Source organism: Peromyscus leucopus, chromosome 23 (assembly GCF_004664715.2).
Source record: "Peromyscus leucopus breed LL Stock chromosome 23, UCI_PerLeu_2.1, whole genome shotgun sequence".
In the NCBI taxonomy this organism is placed as follows: domain Eukaryota; kingdom Metazoa; phylum Chordata; class Mammalia; order Rodentia; family Cricetidae; genus Peromyscus; species Peromyscus leucopus.
The window spans coordinates 36,794,199-36,814,657 of NC_051082.1; the positions used below are offsets into that span (position 1 = coordinate 36,794,199).

At 48.2% G+C, this 20,459-nt stretch overlaps 1 protein-coding gene across 3 annotated transcripts; it reads left to right on the top strand.

The window, feature by feature from the left end:
* The first annotated feature begins 7,759 nt into the window (after positions 1-7,759).
* Lrrc8e (leucine rich repeat containing 8 VRAC subunit E) lies at positions 7,760-19,560 on the top strand. 3 transcript variants are annotated; one of them, XM_037198423.1, is made up of 3 exons: positions 7,766-7,842; positions 13,287-13,429; positions 16,199-19,560. In XM_037198423.1, exons 2-3 carry the CDS (start codon positions 13,292-13,294, stop codon positions 18,446-18,448), a joined length of 2,388 nt encoding a protein of 795 aa, XP_037054318.1. In that variant the 5' UTR covers positions 7,766-7,842; positions 13,287-13,291; the 3' UTR covers positions 18,449-19,560. The 3 variants fall into 3 exon arrangements, with proteins under 3 accessions (XP_037054319.1, XP_037054318.1, XP_028716549.1); XM_028860716.2 differs by having other exon boundaries at positions 7,767-7,842; positions 13,291-13,429; XM_037198424.1 differs by lacking the exon at positions 13,287-13,429 and having other exon boundaries at positions 7,760-7,842.
* The last annotated feature ends 899 nt before the right edge of the window (positions 19,561-20,459 follow it).

A 20,459-nucleotide genomic window follows, 5' to 3' on the forward strand; every position in this document is an offset into this window, starting at 1 on the left:
CTAAACAATGACAAATATCCATAACCCAATGAAAGACCAAAAACCACCCATTCCACCTCTTGGGAATGTGGATGTCATGTTCTTAAATTAATTCCCTGCTGTCTGGGGGTGATGGCATCTTTAGGAGATCCTGAAAAGAAAAATCAGGGTTAATTGTTAAGTCCTGGGAGAGGTAGCTGTATCATTTGTTGTCCAGTCTCTGCCTAATGGGAAAACGCAGGGCTTGTCTCAAGTCCTTGATTGAGTGGTCTGTGAGGCTGGGTCATCTCAGCTAGCCACCTTGAAATTGTCCTGAGCAGTTTTTAGTCCAAAGCCGATCTTTAGGTGGTGTTTGTCAGCTTAGTGACGTTATCATGATCCATGTGAAATCATTGTTGTGGGACCCCATTGTTAGGATTCTGCCACTCCAGCTATATGACCGCACATGCCCAGTTCAGTAGCTAAGCAAAAGGTCTTACATCTTATGTCATCTGTACACTGTGTGATTATTTAATGTGCATGGTGTGGTCACACAATCTGTGCATGCATGGCATAGCTCTGTAAGCCCATCTGTGCATGTGTAGGGGAATCCTTAGAAGCTGGATATAGACTCCTCCCCTCTCTCTTCTGCTCTTTCCTCCTCCCCCCTCTCTCCCTTTTCCTCACGTGTCTCTTCCACAGGCCTGGCCATGCTCTCTTCTGTCCCCACCCCCCAACAAAGCTCTGGTATTTGGGTTTTGTCTTTCCTTGTGACTTTCTCACATGGTAACAGCGCCACATATTTAAAACTAACATCCACCATCCTTTTGGAGACGTCAAAGGTTGCTGTTAGACATGGTCATGACTCACTGCAGAAAAGTATTAGAGACTCAAACCCAAAATCATGTACAGGAAGCTAGATGAAGCCTTTTTTCTAGAATTAATTAGTGCTCTATATGACCATTAATATCATGACAAAAAATTTAATATATATATATGTGTGTGTGTGTGTATATATATGTTATAAATTTTGAAATAATATTCATATCTTAAGAAAAGTTTTAAGGAGTCAAAACAAAACAAAAGATCATGAGATTAGTAGCAATAGAATAATCTCTAATTTTGGTTTTTCTTCTGTCCCTTATCAGGTGACTCTTGATGATACAGAGATTTTGCATTTTTCCTTTAACAAGCATGCTTGGGTTTCAGGAAGGAGAGAGCCACATTCCAATTCCAAAGCCAGCTTTAATTTTTAATTGAGACTACAAAAAGATCATTTGCATTATGTGTCTGTAGAGAACAGCAGAAACAAACATTTGGGAAGATTTATGAAATTTTTATCCTGTTGGAGATATGATGTACCAATAGACCAATTTACTCTTTTTCTTAGTACATTTTCTCTGGATAATTTGTCATTTTTCTTCATATGTCTCATTTGTCCAGTGGTCTTCAGATTCCTAAACTGGATGCCTTCACTCTCCTAAAAAGACAAAAAAAAAAAAAAAAAAAAAAACAAAACTTCCCCAACCTTAATTTTGGGGAGGTTCCCCTTTTGGCAAGTTATATCTGATCAAGTGAGAAGCATTTGTTAGTTGTATAACTTAATTTAGATTGAATGGTCATGCTATTTGATGAACTATCAACCCTTCCAATCAAGAGGTCTCTCTTGTTCAAATCTAATCTTTATCAATTTTGATTTATGGTTTCTGCCAAATTTTTTGTTTTATTTTCTAAAACTGTCCTATCATCCAGAGCAGTATGTTTGTTTGTTTGTTTGTTGTTTTACAATAAGCATTAGGTTCTTTAATTGTTCTAGGAAGGAGTTTCCCCGACAATGACAAGAAATGACTGAACCAAATTTGACATGGGGGCCTGAGAGAGACCTCTCAAGGCATTTCCTGATGGCAAAAGGTTACCTTGACTGTCCCTTGTTGATCTACATTTATTAGTCCTTTAGCATACCTTCTGCGTACTCCAGAAGGAAGGGTTGTTCTGATTGGATTATTCTTAGAAAAACAATAACAACAACAACAAACCTTGTTTCTAGGAATGCCTTGTTTAAAATCCCTTTTTAGGTGACTTGTTTACCGCAACTCAAACACTTGACATTTTGATTTTTCTTTAAAGCTCTGGAAATCACCTCTCTTATTCAAGCATCACCATGGTAATGAGATTCAACTGTATCTTGGATCCATTCTTCTAAGGGTGCTGATCTTGCCTTTAATGGCCTGATTACCCTTTTGCATTGCGTATTAGCATTTTCAAAAACCAGAGCTTTAATTATTATTTGTGTAGCTTCTGAATTTGGTATCATTCTATTAACTGCTGGAGTAAATCTTGGTAAGAAATCAGTGAAGATTTCTTTTGTGCCGTGCATAACTTTAGTAAATGACTCAATTTTCTTCCCTACTTCTTCAATTCTGTCCCAAGCATTCAAGGCTGCCACAGTGCATAAAGGCAGGGTATGGTCATCATATAGAGATTGCCTTTCTATATTAGCATAATTAGCATAATCTCCCTCTCCAAGAGGTTGGTCTTGGGAGATTTCCATACCCCTAGCCCTACTTCATTGTTAAATGATCTTAGCCTCATCTTTCCACTATGTCCTCCATTGTAATTGAGGACCAGGCTCCAAGACTGCTGTAACCAAATCTCTCCAGTCTTGAGGGATAATTCTATTATGAATTTACCATGAGTTTAACAACTGCTTTACAAAAGGTGAATGTATGTCATACGAGACTACTGCTTCCTTGAATCTCCTCAAATCTAACATTTGCACGGGAGTCCATTCAGCTTTTACACAGCCTTGAGGACATCTATCATTTGGCAGTTCTTGTAAGGTTACCAGAAAAAATTAAGGCTGCTTGTTTGAAAACCTTAGGCTGTTCCTCTTAGGCTGTAACTTTATAATGCAATGCTAAGATTGGTTCTCATTTAAATTCCTCTGACTGGGTTTGAATATCTCTATGATCTGTTTTGTTTTTTGTTTTCTGTTTTTTCCTCTATAATCTGCTTTAATAAGTTTTTCCAAAACTTTTATCTTGGCACTCATATTAACCAACTTTTTAATGATAAAACAAAAATTATCAAATAAATAATATTTATAATTGACATTACATAAATTCCATCTAAATTAATTATCCTCTTATTTAATTGCTCCACTTTCAAACCGTCCAGCATATTATCATACAGATACCTAACCCTCTCCATCATAATAATGATTCCCTTTTTTTTGCTTGTTTTTTCAAGACAGGGTTTCTCTGTGTAGTTTTGGTGCCTGTCCTGGGTCTCTCTCTGTAGACTAGGCTGGCCTCGAAATCACAGAGATCCACCTGCCTCTGCGTCCCGAGTGCTGGGATTAAAGGTGTGTGCCACCACTGCCCAGCTATTTCCCATTTTTTAATGTGCGTGTGGGGGGGAACTCTCCCTTTTAACTAATTCTTCCCTTTAGGAATGTCCAATTGTCTCACCAAATCTGCTGCTGCTGCTGATTCAAATGTGAGGCTGACTGTTTCTGCGTAGAACAGTAGAAGCCCAATCTGGTTTCAATGCAGTTACCTAGTGTAGTAACAGCCTGAGGAGCGGGTCAAAGGAGAGCCCACAACCCACTGGGAGAAAAGAAGCCAAAGAGCCAGCCATCTGCATGGGGGAACGTGGGAAAATGGATAACTCCTGCAGTTTTTGGAGCCCAAAAGCCTATGGAGTTTGCTGCAGATAGGCTGCAACAGAAACTCAGCCAGCGGTGTAGTGACTCCGGCCTTGTGCAGCTCTGGCTTTTTCATGCCCCAAAAGTTGGACACCAGATGTAGTATGAATTCTAATTGGTCTTAATAGTAAAAACCTGGAGCCAGATATCAGGGTAAATGCTAAAAGATCAGTAAAGGAGCCAGCCACTAGAGAGACTTCTTACCTCTACCAAATCCTCAGCCAGAAAGGCCCAAGCTCCTGTCTCCACCCTGCCTTATCACTTCCTCTCTCTGCCCAGCCATACCACTTCCTGTTTCCTCCTCCCAAGTGCTGAGATTAAAGGTGCGTGCCACCACTGCCTGGCCTCTAGTGGCTAGCTCTGCACTCTAATCTCCAGGAAAGCTTTATTTGTGAAAGCACAAACAAAATATCATCACAAACCTTATCTCAAAAACCAACCAAACAAACAAAAGTAATAAAAAGAAGGGCTTTCGAGATGGCTCAGAGGGGAAAGGTCCTTGATGCCAAGTCACACACACACATACGCACACACGCACACACACATGCACACACCCTGGGGACCAGGGCCCCAGGGAATCTCTGAGAGAGACAAGGAGAGGCATCTTTCTAAGATGTTTCCAACTCTATGAAGAACTCAGAAAACCTTTTTCACTGGCTCCTGCTTTGTCCTGACTTCTTATCTCTGCAGAACGTATTTTATACTAACTTGTTCCTTTTTGGCTCATGTGTTTTTATAGGATTATTTAAATAAAAAATCCTAGTAAGTGTTCTGATTTTTGTTTGCTTTTTATTTTAATTCTTTTAAATGGGATCTCACCAGATTGGCCTCAAACTCATACAGATCCTCCCAACTAAGTCTCCTGAGTGCTGGGATAGAGGCAGGTGCCATGATGCCCAGCTAAGTGTTCAGGTTTTTGTTGTTGCTGTTTTGTTTTGTTGTGTATGTTATGGGTGGGTTCACATGTGTGCATGTGCATGTGTGTGTCAGAGGTTAACATTGTGTCATCCCTGATTGCTCTTTATCTTTATCTTTATGTGTTTGGATGTTTGATGTGTGTGCACCACATGTGTGCAGTGCCCATGGAGGCCAGAAGAGGGCACCAGATCCCCTGTGACTGGAGTTACATACAGTCATGAGCCACCACTTGGGTGCTAGGAATTGAACACTAATCCTTTGGAAGAGTAGACGGTGCTCTTAACCACTGGGCTATCTCTCCAGTCCCTTAGTTTTTTTTTAATTTTGTGTTTGTGTTTGGGTGGAGTGCAGTACCTGCAAAGCCAGAAGAGGATATCATGATTCTCTGGTGCTGAAGTAACAGGAAGTCATGAGCTGTCTAGTGTGGGCGGTGAGAATTAAACTCAGGGCCTCTGCAAGAACAGTATGTGCTTTTAACTTCTAAGCCATTTCTCCAGCCTCCTCCACCTTATTATTTATTTATTTATTTTTTAATCAGACTCTGTCATGAACCTGGAGCACATCCACTTAGGTAGGGTGGGTATCTGGCCAGCAAGCTCCAGGGAGCCTCCTATGTCGGCCCCCCTGGACATGGGTGCTCGGGATCCCAACCCAGGTCTTCATGCTTGAGTGGCAGGTACTCTGTCAGCTGAGCTGCCTCCTCAGTATTGTTTTGTATTTTTTGAGAGTCTCAGTTCATTGCCCAGGCTGGCCTCAAATTTATGCTCTTCTTATCTGAGTCTCTTTAGTACTGGGACTACAGGCTACGCCAGCATTCCAGGCTTGTTTGTATGCCTAATGTCTATCTAGAAATCAGACAGCAGAGCAGGGGATGTAGCTAAGCTGTAGAGTGCGTGCCTGGCATGAACTTTGGGTTTAATCCCAACACCAAATGTACTGGGTGGGAGGTCACACACACCTGTAACTCCAGCCCTGGAGAGTTGGGGGCAAAAGATCCAGGAGTTCATGCTCATCCTTAGCTACACAGAGAATTCAAGGCTGGCTTGTGCTTGTCGCCTGGATTCCATCCGCACCATGACTAGCCTAGTCCACATGGAGAGTTCCAGACCAGCCAGAGCTCTATAGTGAAATCCTGTCTCAAAAAAGGGGAAGGGACAAGTTTAGTAGCATATTCTTGCCATCCAAGTACCAGAGAGACTAAGGCAGAAGAATACCAGCAGGGGTTACATAGAAATAAAGATCCTGTCTCAAAAACAAAACAAAACACACACACACACACACACACACACACACACACACACACACACAATTTTTGGCAAGTTTGAGGTCATCCTAGGCTACAGTATGGTGACATCCTGTTTTAAACAAAGGTCAATAAAACAGGACAGTGAAGGGCATAGCTCAGTGGCAGCACACTTGCACAGCTTAAGGAAGGCTTTAGGTCTGATGTTGAGTGCCAGGAAGAAATGAAAGAGAGGAGGAGGGAAAGGGGGAAGGAAAGCCTTCGAAACACAGAAAGGTTTGTTCTTGGGCTTCCTGAACAAGTACTCTGGGCTTAAAGGATTCAATTGGTTTTCAGTCTCTGTTCTGGGGAAAATATGGGTCTCACTATGTAGCCCTGGCTGTCCTGGAACTCTATGTGTATAACTGGTCCCCAGACCCTACCTAGCACAACTGACTTCATGATGGATGTACCATTCAGGCCAAAAAAACTCAACACATAGACCACACCACCAGCCAAAATGAAAACAAATGCCTAGTCCATCAAAGTCCATAGTTCTGGGAAAGTCTCTAAATGTACTAGCCTTGCCTGTCAGCTTCTGTAATCTTCTGTGGTGGATACCCCACAGCAATGTGGACCTGCCTCCTCCTCCCGATTTCTTTCATTTTTAAGTATATATGTGCACGAGTGTCTGTGAGTGGGCATGTGCACGTGAATGCAGGCACCCACAGAGGCCAGAGAAAGGTGTCAAGTCCCCCAGAATTACAGGTGGTGTGAGTCACCAGACATGGGTGCCAGGACGTCCCCTGCAAGAGCAGTACACACTCTTAACTGCTGTGCCCTCTCTCCAGCTCCCAAATTCTTTTTTTCTGTGTGTGCATGTTCCTGCAGGGGTGTGTGTGTGTGTGTGTGTGTGTGTGTGTGTGTGTGTGTGTGTGTTGGGTGGAGGGCATGTTCACTCTCCTTGTTAGTCTAAGTGGGAGATTTCCCATTGAGAAGGCATTTTCACACCGAGAGTACAGTCAAACCTCCCTTAGCTGGTAGTGAGACCTATGTAGTCGTGGTAGTGATGAGGCAGGAGGAGTTTTTTGTTTGGTTTGGTTGTCTGTTTTGCTTTTTAAACAGCTCTCAGAAGCTGAAGATTTAGCTCATCTGGTGAGTGTCTAGCATCTAGAGTCCATCCCCAGCACTACATAAACCTGTGTTATGATGACACAGGCCTGTAATCCTCAGCCTGCAAACCCTCCTCTAATCCTCTCAGGTGGTGGAGACTCAGATGCTGGAGGCAGGAGGATCAGAAACTCAAGGTCATCCTCACCTATCTGGGGTAGTCTGAGGAGGAGAGATGGGGGGGGAGGAAGTAGTCCCAGCCCCTAGCCCTCCTCCCTGACCCCTCCGGCCCTGCACACCCATGTCTACCATCAGGCACACCCCAGGCTGAGGCAAGAGTTTGTCCCTACCCCAACCCTTCAGCCTTCAGGGTGGGCCACAAGCCTGAGCAGAGACAGTCAGGCTAGCACCCACACTGGGCTGGCTTCCTGTGGTTGGGAGCAACTCCTGACGGCAGGCCAGCACTGGAATAGGGATAGTCCTCTGCTCTTGGTCGTCCCTGGCCAGAAGTCTGTGGTACCCGGCCTCGACTGAGTTTGGGCACCAGGTGGGGATGCTTAGGAGTTGAAGGAAATGCTTCCCAGAAGACACCTGCCCAGATGGCGCATCTGCAGGATACCAGTTTGCCCCACGGCCAGGAGTTAGTGGGGCTGCAGACTTCTACTGCAGACTTCTAGAGACCCTCTCTCTAGGGAATCTCTCGCCTTGCTCGCGATCGCGTGGCGTGGAGTGGGGTCGACCTGGGAGCGACTTCAGCGAGGCGGGGCCGAGCCATCCCGGGGGCGGGGCGGGGCCGGGCGGCTCCCGGGCTCCCGGCCCGGCCCGCCCTGACTCACCCTCTCCGGCCCGCCTGGGAACTCTGCGGGAGTCCCAGTCGATCCATTCCCTGGGATCTACGAGTTGGGCCCCAGAGTTTCATCCCTGAGCGGTGAGTAAGTAGCTGGGATCGGGGGGCTTTTGTCCCACGGGTGGAGATCAACCTGGAACCAGGGAATGGCCCAGGGGAGGATCGCTCAGGTGTGGGTGGCCCCGTGGCCCGAGCGAGCGCAACCCCCACACACATTGGGAACTGGGGCTGGCAATGGGAGAGGGGTGCCCTAACCCTCAGCCTGGCTCCCAGGAGCCCCTGTCCTGGGAACCAGGCAGTCCGGGACAAGCGAAGGAAGGGAGACCAACAGGCAGGCAACGACTTGGAGAGCCTTGATTTACACAGCCTGCCCCAGCAGGGGTGGTGAAGGTAGCTGAGAAAGACAGAAAGCTTGTCTCAGTGAGCGCCCTCAAAAGTGCAGAACCCCGATCTCACCAACCTGCTCCCTAAGGTTCTTACACTTCAAGATTCCAAAACCCCTTCCAAGTCCCAGCAAAACAGGCTTGGGAAACTGCTAGCCTAGGAGTCCATAGCTTCTCCCCGCCCCCCCCCCCCAAGACTTGCCACTAGGGGTGACTTTTTTTTTTTTTTTTTTTTTTTTTTTTTACCTCAGTAACTCCCTTGTAAAAAGAATAGGAATTGAACTTTGAACTTTCTGGGGTTTTTATGTGTTTACATTGTTTACTTTTTATTTATTTTGTATGTATGTGTGTGTGCACACATGCCATGGCACTGTCATGGAGATCAGAGGACTAGTGTCACAGTTGGTTCTCTCCTTCCGCCTGATGGAGCCCTGAGATAAACTCAGGTCTTCTGGCGTGGCAGCAGGGGCCCGAACCCAGTGAGCCATCTCAGCAGCCCTGCTGTTTGGGTTTGGGGTTTGTCTTGTTTGTTGGTTTGAGACAAGGTCGTAAAATGCAGGCTTGACTCTGACAAGCTCTCTAGGCAGCTGTCCTCCTGCCTCTGTCCTAAAGGATACAGGCATGTGTGCCACCGTTCCGGGCTTTATGTGGCACTGGGAATCGAACCCAGGACCTGAGCCAGCACTCTACCGACTAAACCACATCCCTAGTTCTGACTTTGTGCTCCTGGGTTAAAGAACTCTTTGCTGTTCTTCCTGGCCCCTTAGCATATGGCGTGCAGCTGGGGAGGCTGCCCGGGCTTGGGAGCATCCTCTACTTTTCACTTAGGCAGCAGAAGCAGGGCCTGGATGCAGGGAGGAGTTTGCATGATCCTCCCAAGCCTGGCCTCTGGGGTGTGGGTGTGGGTAGAGATCAAAGAATGACTTGGGATGTCCTCCTCAATGGTTTCTCCACTTTATTTTCTGAGACATTTCTCACTAAGCCTGAAGTTCCTGGTTTTTGGCTCCTCAGGGATCCACCTATTTCCCCCCACTGTGCTGGGGTTATGGACCTAGCCTGCCCTGTCCACTCCACATGGATGCTGGGAATATCCCTTTGGTCCTCAAACGTGTGCAGCAAGCTCTTTACTGGCCGAGCCACTGGGGTGCTCTCATTGGATGGAACAGAGCAGGTGCCCTCCAAGAGGAGAGGGCCTGGCAGTCTCAAATGATACTTGTAACAGTGAAATCTTTAGGAGGTATGTTCGTCCTCCAAGACAAAGGCCCCTACACTTATGTTTCCAAAATTGAGATAAAATTCAGCATTAGGCTGGACATGGTGGCACACTTCTGAGGAAGGGGGAATTGAAATTTTGGGTTCATCTTGTGTTACACAGCCAGCACAAGGCTAGCCTGGGCTACACAGCAAGACTTTGTCTCAAAAAAAAAAAAAAAGTGAAAAAGTGAGGAAAGGGAGAGGGCTGGGGTGGCTCAGGGGTAAAGTGCTTGCTGTGAAGGCACGAGGACCTGAGTTCGGATCTCCAGTACCCACATAGAAGCAGGACACTGTGGAACACATGGTAACTTCAGTGGATTCCAGGGCTCCATGACTAGCCAGTCCAGCTAAAATGCCAAACCTCCGATGTCAGTGAGAAACCTTGTCAAAAAAAAAAAAAAAAATATGAGGGTCAGTAAAGTAGCTTAGCAAGCCTAAGCATCTGACTTTGATATCCAGAGCCCACATAAAGACAGGGGAGAATTGATGCCACAAAGTTGTTGCTTGATCTACACACACACACACACACACACACACACACACACACACACACACAACACACTAATAAATAAGTTGGAGAGCGGCAGAAGACACCTAACGTCAACCACTGGGCACACACACACACACACACGCATACACCTGCACACACACATACACCTGCACACACACATACACCTGCACACACACAACACCTGCACACACACATACACCTGCACACACATGCATACACAATCTAAAATAAAAACTCTTAAAAACAAAACCAAGCAGCAGTGAGAGCAGTGAGAGGTATTCTTTCATACAGCCCCCCTTGCTGTTTTTCTCTACACGCCCCTCAGTTCTGTGAGTCGCTCCTTCTAACCCTCCCACCAGCTCTGTTCAGACACAGGGAAAGGGGCCAGCCTTGTATCTGCCTGCTGGAATTTAATGGCAGGTTCTGGAAGGTTGAGTTTGAGTCACGGGGCCAGACAATGATAATCCCTGTGTCTCCCTCTGATTGTGTGTATGTCTGTCTCCACTGTGTGTATGTCTTGTTCCTGGGAGCTGAGCAGAGGGCTCCTGTTGTCTGGCCTGTGACTTGTGAGAGTGGGTTGGCAGCGCTGGGGAACTTGGACCCTTGTGAGATGGATCATGGAAGGTGGAGAGGGAGTTGGTCCCTGCTTTTGCGTGTGCAGCATGCCTTGAGCAGAGCCTCAGAAGGATCCACCACGGCTGCCCTGGTGACAGGAACCCAATGTGGGCATTACTGTCCTTGCTTCAGATGTCACCCCTAGATCTCAGTGAGGTGCTCTGAGTCCATTTTCTTTTCAGATTTTATTTTTATTTGTGTGTTGTGTTGTGTGTATGGCAGAGATTGTTGTGCATTACGTATTCAAAGAGGCCGGAATAGGATGTTGGGTGGCTGGAGACTCTAGAGCTGGAGTTACAAGTGGTTGTGAGCCACCCAGTGTGGATGCTGGGAATTGAACTCTGGTCCTCTACAAGAGCAGTGTGTGCTCTTAACTGCTGAGCCTTCTCTCTCTCCCCTCTGGGTCATCATTTCTATCAAATAATGGAAATGGGGATTTTTTTTTTTTTCCCTTCAGTACTGGAGACTCTCTTGCAAACACTCAACACTGAGCTACAGCCCCAGGCTAAAGGGGCAAAAAAAAAAAAAAAAGTCTTTTTGCAACATGGTTTCATGTAGCCAGGCTGCCTTAAGTGCCCTGTGTAGCTGAGGATAACTTTGAACTCTGATCCTCCTGCCTCAGACCCCCAAGTGCTGAGATTACAGGAGTGTGCCATTATGCCTAGTGGTGCTAGAGACCGAATCCAGAGAACTGTACTTGTCAGACAAGTGCTCTTATCAACTAAGCCATCTCCCCAGCCTGAGACTGTTTCTTTAAAGCTTTTTTTCTTAGGACAGGGGAGTGTTTGGTGAGCATACAGGACCAACTGTCATATAAAGGATCTTGTTCTCTGGTCAGCTCCTTGCATGTATCTGATTTGGGATGAACTGGGGGCCCTGTCTTGTCTCTCTTGTATAGGAAGACTTAATGCCTGACCCCTTTCCTACAGACCCTCCTACTATAGAGATAAATACCCCAGAGTGGTAACGAGGTCTGGTTGTGACCTGTCTCAGCCTAATGAATAGGCTCTGAACCTCCCTGCCTTGACTTCACCCACTACAAACCACTGGGAGAGACGGACAGAAAAAGGAGGCGTGGGCGCATCAGAACAGTTCCCTGGTGGCACAGACACCCCATTTTCGGCCAGAGCCACGAGTAATCGGTACAAAGGGCTCCTGGGAAGCTGTTGATTTTGTTTCCCTCTCTCTTTCTCTCTCTGTCCCCCATCTCTCCGAGTGTGCGTGTGCGTGTGTGTGAGTGTTTGTGTGTGTGTGGCGGCACCTTCGGTCATGTGTCTTCCTTCGTCACTCTCTATCTTTTTGTAGACAGAGTTTGAGTTGAACCCGAGGCTGGCCAACTGGACTAGGCTAGCTGACCAGTGAGCCATGCACCACTCTGGCTTTTCCATGGGTGCTGGGTTCAAACTCATGTCCTCATGGCTGCATGACCAGCACTTTATCTACTGAGCCGTCCGCCTGCCTGCTCTTGTTTTGTTGCATTGAGGCAGGGTCTCTCTCTGTAACGTAAATGCTGGCCCCAAACTCATTTACGTTACAGCTTCCCGAGTGCTAGGATTACAGTGTCGGCTGCCATACCTAGCTTCCCAGGAACTTGTTTAAGATAAAGGATAGACGAGGCCGGCCTTATAGCTCAGGGTGAAGGCACTTGTTACCAAGTGGGATGATCTGGGTTCCACCCAAAGACCCACATGATGGAAGGAGAGAACTGACTCTCGCAGTTCTTCTCTGACCTCCATACCCACACCATGGCACATGTACACACACACACACACACACACACACACTCACAAAAAGCTTGGATGCTGTGCTGACAGGGGGTGGGCTGCCCAGAGACCCTCACTTTTCGCTTCGCCTCTGCCCTGAGCAAGTAGCTGACTTCCTGGAAGAGTGATGTCCTAGCTTGCATCCTACACCCCCGTGTGACTTAGGCCTGGCCTTTGCAATAATGATACCTTAGTAGAAAAGGAAACCAGGGACAGACAGAGTGGGCTGGCAGCCCTGGAGCCTGGCAGCCCAGCCCTGTGCCAGGCTCCAGCCATAGGTGTCACCCTGAGAGTTTTCCAGTTTAGGAATCCTCATGCTTCAGACATTCCAACACATTCCTCCTCTCGGGGCCCAGGTTTCTTCTTTCTACCTCAGATTCTGGGCTCTAGTCCCTATCTGAACACTCAGGTGTCTTGGCACATGCCTCCAGGGCTCAGTAGCCTGCAGCCTGGCCACTCCCTAACCCTCCAGGCCCTTAACTAGAGCACAGCCACGCTCCAGCTTGCTTTTCCCCAGCCTGCTTTTCCGGTTGGGGATTGGAGGTGGTGCCCAGAGCACCCCTGTCAGGGGGCACACCCCGGAAGTCTTAAGCCCGGGGACACTCTGGTGGTAGGGTGGAGGTGAGAGGGCAGATAGAGAGAAAAGCATACAGAATGAATGTCACAGGCTTCCTCCTTCAGAGGCGGTGGCTCCAGGAGGAGGCTGGAGCAGCTGCCCTGTGTTTTTACTCTCATGAGTTCTCAGAGGACAGGCAGAGCAGGATAAGTGGGGGCTCTGGGGAGCAGGAAAAGCTACGAGCCTGGGGAGGAGTGAGTTCTGAAGGAAGCAGCAAGCCCCCGGCCAAGAGGAGAACCATAAAGTTCATAGATTCTCGAAAGTTCTGGCAGAGCTGAGTGTACTGGGAGCACTGGCCTGTCTGCTCTCTCTGGGCTTTCCTAACAGGCATACCCTGCTCTCACCGTGATGTCTCAACCCCTCTTGTCTCCCGACTCCTCTAGGCAGGATGATCCCAGTGGCGGAGTTCAAGCAGTTCACAGAACAGCAGCCTGCATTCAAGGTGCTGAAGCCCTGGTGGGATGTGCTGGCCGAGTACCTTACTGTGGCCATGCTCATGATCGGGGTCTTCGGGTGCACCCTTCAGGTGAGGAGTGAGACAGGAAGGGCAGAGCCCCACGGCTGGCAGCCCTTAGGGTCAGACTTTGAGGACGTGCCTTCTTGACAAGGGGTGAGACGTGAAGAGGCAGGGCTGCGCTGTGGCATGAGCTCTCTAGACAGAGTCAGAGCAGACAGGGGAAGGGTTTGAAGGGTCTGGGTTTCACTTTGGCCATATTCGTGGCCATGCTAATGACTGGGGTCTTGGGTTGCTCTTTCCAGGTGAGGGGTGAGGCCAGAGAGTGGTAAGGATGTGAAGGAGTGGCGCCACACCTTGGCAATGCTCCTCACGAGGGTCTTTTTTAAAAAATGTATTTTCTTTTATGTGTATGAGTGTTTACCTGCATGTATGTGCGTGTGCCACATGTATGCTTGGTACCTGGGGAGGTCAGAAGAGTGTGTATTAGGATCCTTGGAACTAGAGTTATGGATGAGACGTCTTTTTGGGTTGTTTTTGGTTTTTTTGAGACAGGGTTTCTCTGTGTAGTCCTGGCTATCCTGGAACTCGCTCTGTAGACCAGGCTGACCTCAGACTCACAGAGATCACCTGGCTCTGCCTCCTGAGTGCTGGGATTAAAGGCATGTGTCACCACCACTGCCGGCTGCTGTTTTTTATTTATTTTTTTTTTCTGGGTTCAAGTGTTCTTAACCACTCTCTAGCCCCTTCTGCCATGAAGGCGCTGGACTTCACTGTGGCTGTGCTCCTGACTGGGGTCCTGAGCTGCACCCTCCAGGTGAAGGGCAGGACCATAAGGGAGCATGGTTTTACCATGGCAGTGCTTATGATTGGGGTGTCTTAACTGCACCATACAGATGGGTAAGGTCCTGCTATGATGATGAGATGGGAAAGTGTCCTCAACTGCACCCTTCAAGTAAAGAGTGATCTCTAAAGGGGTAGGCCTTGTACTTGAAGTCCGGAAGCCTTTAAGTCACCCAAGAAGAGGGAGAGAGAGCCTGGGCATCTTGTTGAGTGCCTATAACCCTAGTTCCTCTGTAGGCCGGGACAGGAGGATGACAAATTTGAGGTCAGCCTAGACATCTTAGCAAGACTATCTCTCAAAATTAAAATTAAGGTCAGGTGTGGTGGTATACTTCTGGATTCCTAGCACAGAACATGACTTGGGATCTAGGTTCAATTAAAAAAAAATCAGTAATAAAATAAAAGAAGGGGTTGGGGATTTAGCTCAGTGGTAGAGCTTGCCTAGCAAGTGCAAGGCCCTGGGTTCGGTCCTCAGCTCTGGAAAAAAAAAAAAAAAAAGAAAGGAAAGTCAAACAAGAGGGAGCCAGTGCCGAAGCTCACACACAGACCACTCCTGACCCTTACTGTCCCTGTCTCCATCCACAAGCAGAGTTATTAAAGTCTACAGTAATATTAGGGTGTTTCCCCCACTGACACACTCTTTTCTTTCTTGTGGCAATGGGGACAGAACAAGGCTTCCAATGCTACACAAGGTTCCTGCTGCAGATCCTAACTCTCAGCCCCTCCCTGGGGGATCTGGGCTGGAACTCGACCAGAGCTGAATCCTGGCCACCTCCTCTCTTTGACCAGTGTCTTCTGAAGTTGTGCCCACTCTGTAGCCCAGGCCTCAGTTTCCCCAATAACTCAGACTGTAGACTAGTATAGCCAGCCCAACTTCCTTTTCTTTCTTTCTTTCTTTTTCTTTTTTTTAAATATTTACTATGTATACAGTGTTCTGTCTGCAGGCCAGAAGAGGGCACCAGATCTCATTACAGATGGTTGTGAGCCACCATGTGGTTGCTGGGAATTGAACTCAGGACCTCAGGAAGAGCAGGTAGCGCTCTTAACCGCTGAGCCATCTCTCCAGCCCTCCTTTTCATATAGATGGAATTTTGTTATTGATAGAACTTTAAATCTTTTTTAAATTTATTTATTTGGTTTTTTTTGAGACAGAGTCTCTGTGTAGCTCTGGCTGTTCTGTAACTCACCGTCTAGGCCAGGCTGGCCTCGAACACAGAGATTCGCCTGCTTCTGCCTTCTGAGTGCTAGGATTAAAAGTGTGCACCACCATGTCTGGCTTCACAACTTAAAAAAAAAAAGATAGATGAACTCCTGATCCTCTTGCATCCACTTCCCAAGTACCGTATTACATATGTGCACATAACACTCAGTTTATACAGTGTTGGGGTGGGACTCCAGGGCTTCATCATGCTAGGCAAACACTCTACCAACTGAGGTGTATTTCCACCCTAAATGTCTCCTTTCTGGAAGGATCGAGTCCTATAGGACTCATCATAGCCTCACTATGATTACCTCTGCAAAGACCCTACTTCCAAATGAGGTCACAGGGACTAGGGGTTAGGATTTAGTTTCTTTTTGTGGGACTATAGTTCAACACACATACACCCTCACACTCTTTTTTCTTTTGAGACAGAGTGTCTTATATCCTAGGCTGACCTTGAACTTACTATGAAGCCAAGAATGACCTTAAACTCCTCATTCTCCTGCTCCCATCTCCTGTGTGCTAGGATTGTAGGTATGTGTCACCGAGGCCAGTTTATGCGTTGGCGAGAATCAAAACTGGTGCGTGCTAGGCAGGCACTCTACCAACTTAGCCACATCCCTCCCCCCACACACACCCATATTCTTTTCAGATGAAGACAGATGCTGACGTTTAACAGCTCTTCCACATTTAAACAGCTGACAGCAGTCTAGGATCAGGGTCTCCTCCTCAGCCTGGTTCTCTTCTGTACAGTTCCCCAGTTCCCTCATTGTCTCTCACTTATTGCCTATCCCCAGGTGACACAGGACAAGATCATCTGCCTGCCCAGCCATGAACCTCGAGAGAACTTATCAGAGGCTCCTTGCCAGCAGCTGTTGCCTCAAGGGGTCTCTGAGCAGATGGGGGGCCTCCGAGAGCTGAGTGGCCTCAAAAACAACCTAGATCTCCAACAGTATAGCTTTATTAACCAGCTCTGCTATGAGACCGCCCTTCACTGGTATGCCAAGTACTTCCCCTACCTGGTGGTCATTCATACGCTCATCTTCATGGTCTGTACCAGCTTTTGGTTCAAATTCCCCGGCACCAGCTCCAAGATTGAACACTTCATCTCCATCCTGGGCAAGTGTTTTGATTCCCCATGGACCACTCGGGCCTTGTCTGAGGTATCTGGAGAGAACCACAAGGGCCCAGCTGCTGGACGGGCCATGGTGACCACAGTAACCGCAACAGGGGCAGGATCGGGAAAGGCAGGTGAAGGTGAGAAGGAGAAAGTGCTAGTCGAGCCTGAAAAGGTGGTGACCGAGCCTCCAGTGGTCACCCTGCTGGACAAGAAGGAGGGCGAACAAGCTAAGGCCCTGTTTGAGAAGGTCAAGAAGTTTCGTGTGCATGTAGAAGAGGGTGACATCCTCTACTCTATGTATATCCGGCAGACAGTGCTCAAAGTGTGTAAGTTTTTTGCCATCCTGGTTTACAACCTGGTCTATGTGGAGAAGATAAGCTTTCTGGTGGCCTGCAGGGTGGAGACCTCAGAGGTCACAGGATACGCCAGTTTCTGCTGCAACCACACCAAGGCCCACCTCTTCTCGAAGCTGGCCTTCTGCTACATCTCCTTCGTGTGTGTGTATGGCATCACCTGCCTGTATACGCTCTACTGGCTCTTCCACAGGCCCCTCAAAGAATACTCCTTCCGTTCTGTGCGTGAGGAGACAGGCATGAATGACATCCCAGATGTCAAGAACGACTTTGCCTTCATGCTCCACCTCATCGACCAGTATGACTCCCTCTATTCTAAGCGGTTTGCCGTCTTCCTCTCTGAAGTCAGCGAAAGCCGCCTGAAGCAGCTCAACCTCAACCACGAGTGGACACCTGAGAAGTTGAAGCAGAAGCTGCAGCGCAACACGCGCGGCCGGCTGGAGCTGGCCCTCTGCATGCTCCCTGGACTGCCTGACACCGTCTTCGAGCTCAGTGAGCTGGAAGCACTCAGACTTGAAGCCATCTGTGACATCTCCTTTCCCCCGGGGCTTTCCCAGCTTGTGAACCTTCAGGAGCTCAGCTTGCTTCACTCGCCAGCCAGGCTGCCCTTCTCTTCACAGATCTTCCTGCGGGATCGCCTGAAGGTGATCTATGTCAAATTTGAAGAGCTCCGAGAGGTGCCCCTCTGGGTGTTTGGGCTTCGAGGCTTGGAGGAACTGCACCTGGAAGGACTCTTTCCCCCAGAGATGGCTCGGGCTGCCACCCTTGAGAGCCTCCGGGAGCTTAAGCAGCTCAAAGTACTGTCTCTGCGTAGCAACGCAGGGAAGGTGCCAGCCAGCGTGACTGACGTGGCTGGACACCTTCAGCGACTCAGCCTGCACAATGATGGAGCTCGCCTGCTTGCCCTCAACAGCCTCAAGAAGCTGGCGGTGTTACGGGAGCTGGAGCTGGTGGCCTGTGGGCTGGAACGTATCCCCCATGCAATCTTTAGCCTGGGGGCTCTGCAGGAACTTGACCTCAAGGACAACCACCTTAGGTCCATTGAGGAAATCCTCAGCTTCCAGCACTGTCGGAAGCTGGTCACTCTCAGGCTGTGGCACAACCAGATAGCCTATGTTCCGGAGCACGTGAGGAAGCTCCGTGGCCTGGAGCAGCTCTACCTCAGTCACAACAAGCTCGAGACTCTTCCCCCGCAGCTTGGCCAATGCTTCGGCCTCCGCCTGCTGGACGTGTCCCACAATGGGCTTCGTTCCCTGCCACCTGAGTTGGGCCTCCTCCAGAGCCTCCAGCATCTAGCTCTCTCCTACAATGCACTAGAGAGCCTGCCTGATGAACTGTTCTTCTGCCAGAAGCTGCGGACACTGCTCTTGGGCTACAACCACCTAACTCAGCTTTCCCCTCGTGTGGCCGCCCTCCGGACCCTCAGCCGTCTGGAGCTCAAGGGTAACCGGTTGGAGGCTCTGCCAGAAGAACTCGGTGACTGCAAGGGGCTGAAGAAGTCAGGGCTGCTGGTCGAGGACACCCTTTACAAGGGTCTGCCTGCAGAGGTGCGGGAGAAGATGGAGGAGGAATGAAGCCTGGTGGGGGAGGGGCAGGCTGACACCGAGGCCTTCAGATGCTGCTTCTGCCCCAGCTTTGTCTACAGGGGAGATGTCTAATAGGCCCAGCAGGAGAGGAAGGAGAGCCAGACATGTCAGTTTTGTGCAGTTCAGACAAGATCCTGGGACTGGTTTGTCTGGGGGAGAAATAGGAGCTGGTGGATTCGGGGTGTAACCCACAGGGAAGGATTAACTCAGTCTTAGATTCTTGGACCAAAACCACACCTGTGTCTTTGGCTGGCTGGCTTGTCCTCCTCTGAACATTCCAGCTTAATGAGTGTCTTATACAGGAGTGGGGGAGCACATCCCAGTGGGATTTCCAACCCTCCCCAATGACAAATCAGCATACATCTAGGGTTCTCTCCTAAGGAGAGGACACAGGGGTCAGTTCCAAACTTCCTTATCCCAACTGTAATGCCAAGTCCTTATTTTATAAGTCCTTTGCCACAAAGATGGGTACTTAGAACAATGATTCTCACATTTAGCTATGTAATAAAATCAGCCGAGGAGCCAGGAAGAAAATAAAACATCCCACACCCCACCCCTGAAATACTGACTCACGATTTTTGGGTGGGGGCCAAGAACCTGCTACTAAATAAGTATGCCAAGTAATTCTGATTCAGGTGGTCCTGAGACTGAATAATGGAGCTGTTGACATAAAGACTGGGCAGGGACTGTAACTCAGCTGGGAGAGTGCTTGCTTAGCATGCAGGAAGCTCGGGGTTCCATCCCAAGCATTTCATAAACCAGGAGTGGTGGAGCATGCCTATATAATACTCTGGAAGGGGAGGGAGGAGGACTGAAAGGTTGAAGCCAGCTTGGGAGACATAGCAGAACTTGTTTCCAAAACAACTAAGAATGGAAACCGGAATGTCCACATACAGGGCTCCTTTTCTGGAGCCTTGGAGAATCCCAAGAAGCTAAGCACTACACTTCCTAAGGAAAAGGCTTATTTAACATTCATGAAAAACTCTGTAAAAAAGTTAGGCAGTCCCAGATCCCCATTAGACTACTACTGTCTTAGTCAGGGTTTCCATTGCTGTGTCAAAACACCATGACCAAGAAGCAAGATGTGAGGAAAGGGTTTATTCAGCTTACACTTCCACAGCACTGTTCATCATTGAAGGAAGTCAGGACAGAAACTCAAACAGAGGCCGTGGAGGGGCGCTGCTTACTGACTTGCTCCGCCTGATTTCTTATAGAACCCAGGACCACCAGCCAAGGGAGGGAACCAGCCACAGTGGGCTGGGCCCTCCCCCATCAATCTCTAATGAAGTGCCTTATAGCTGGATATTATAGAGACATTTTTCTCAGTTGAGGCGCCTTCCTCTCTGATGACTGTAGCTTGTGTCAAGTTGACATATAACCAGCCAATGAATGTACTATTCATGGGTTTAAGACTGGCTACCTTTTTCCTTAGTACATGCAGGGACTTTCTTTTTGAATGCTTCCTGTGCAGAGATGCATATCCCAGTGGGTGCTTAATAAATGAGAACTGTAATTGTGACCTCTTTGTACAGCATGGTTGTCTAAGCTTTCTATATCCAGGACCAAATGATAACACCTATCTATTAAGTCAGGCTGTCTGTCCTGGAAGGAAAGACATCCAAGGTACTTAAAAAAAAAAAAAAAAAAAAAAGTGAGGTAGAGACCTCATCTAATCAAGAGAAATTAAGTGGAGTTTTCTGTCTAGTTTCCCTTTTCCCCCCAAAGAATCCAATCCCCCCACACAGCGAAGTGGGTGGGGAGCTGGGTGGTAGTGGTAGTGCACGCCTTTAATCCCAGCACTCTCGAGGCAGAGCAGGCAAATCTCGAGTTTGAGGCTAGCCTGGTCTACAGAGGGAGTTCCAGGAAGGCCAGGATTACACAGCGAACCCATGTCTCGAAAATCCAAACCAGAACAAAGAATCCCAATTTCCTCTCCTCATCTTTTATCCTTTACACTCCAAGCTTGTGTCTGCTCCACCCGTAGATCACCATCAGAGGA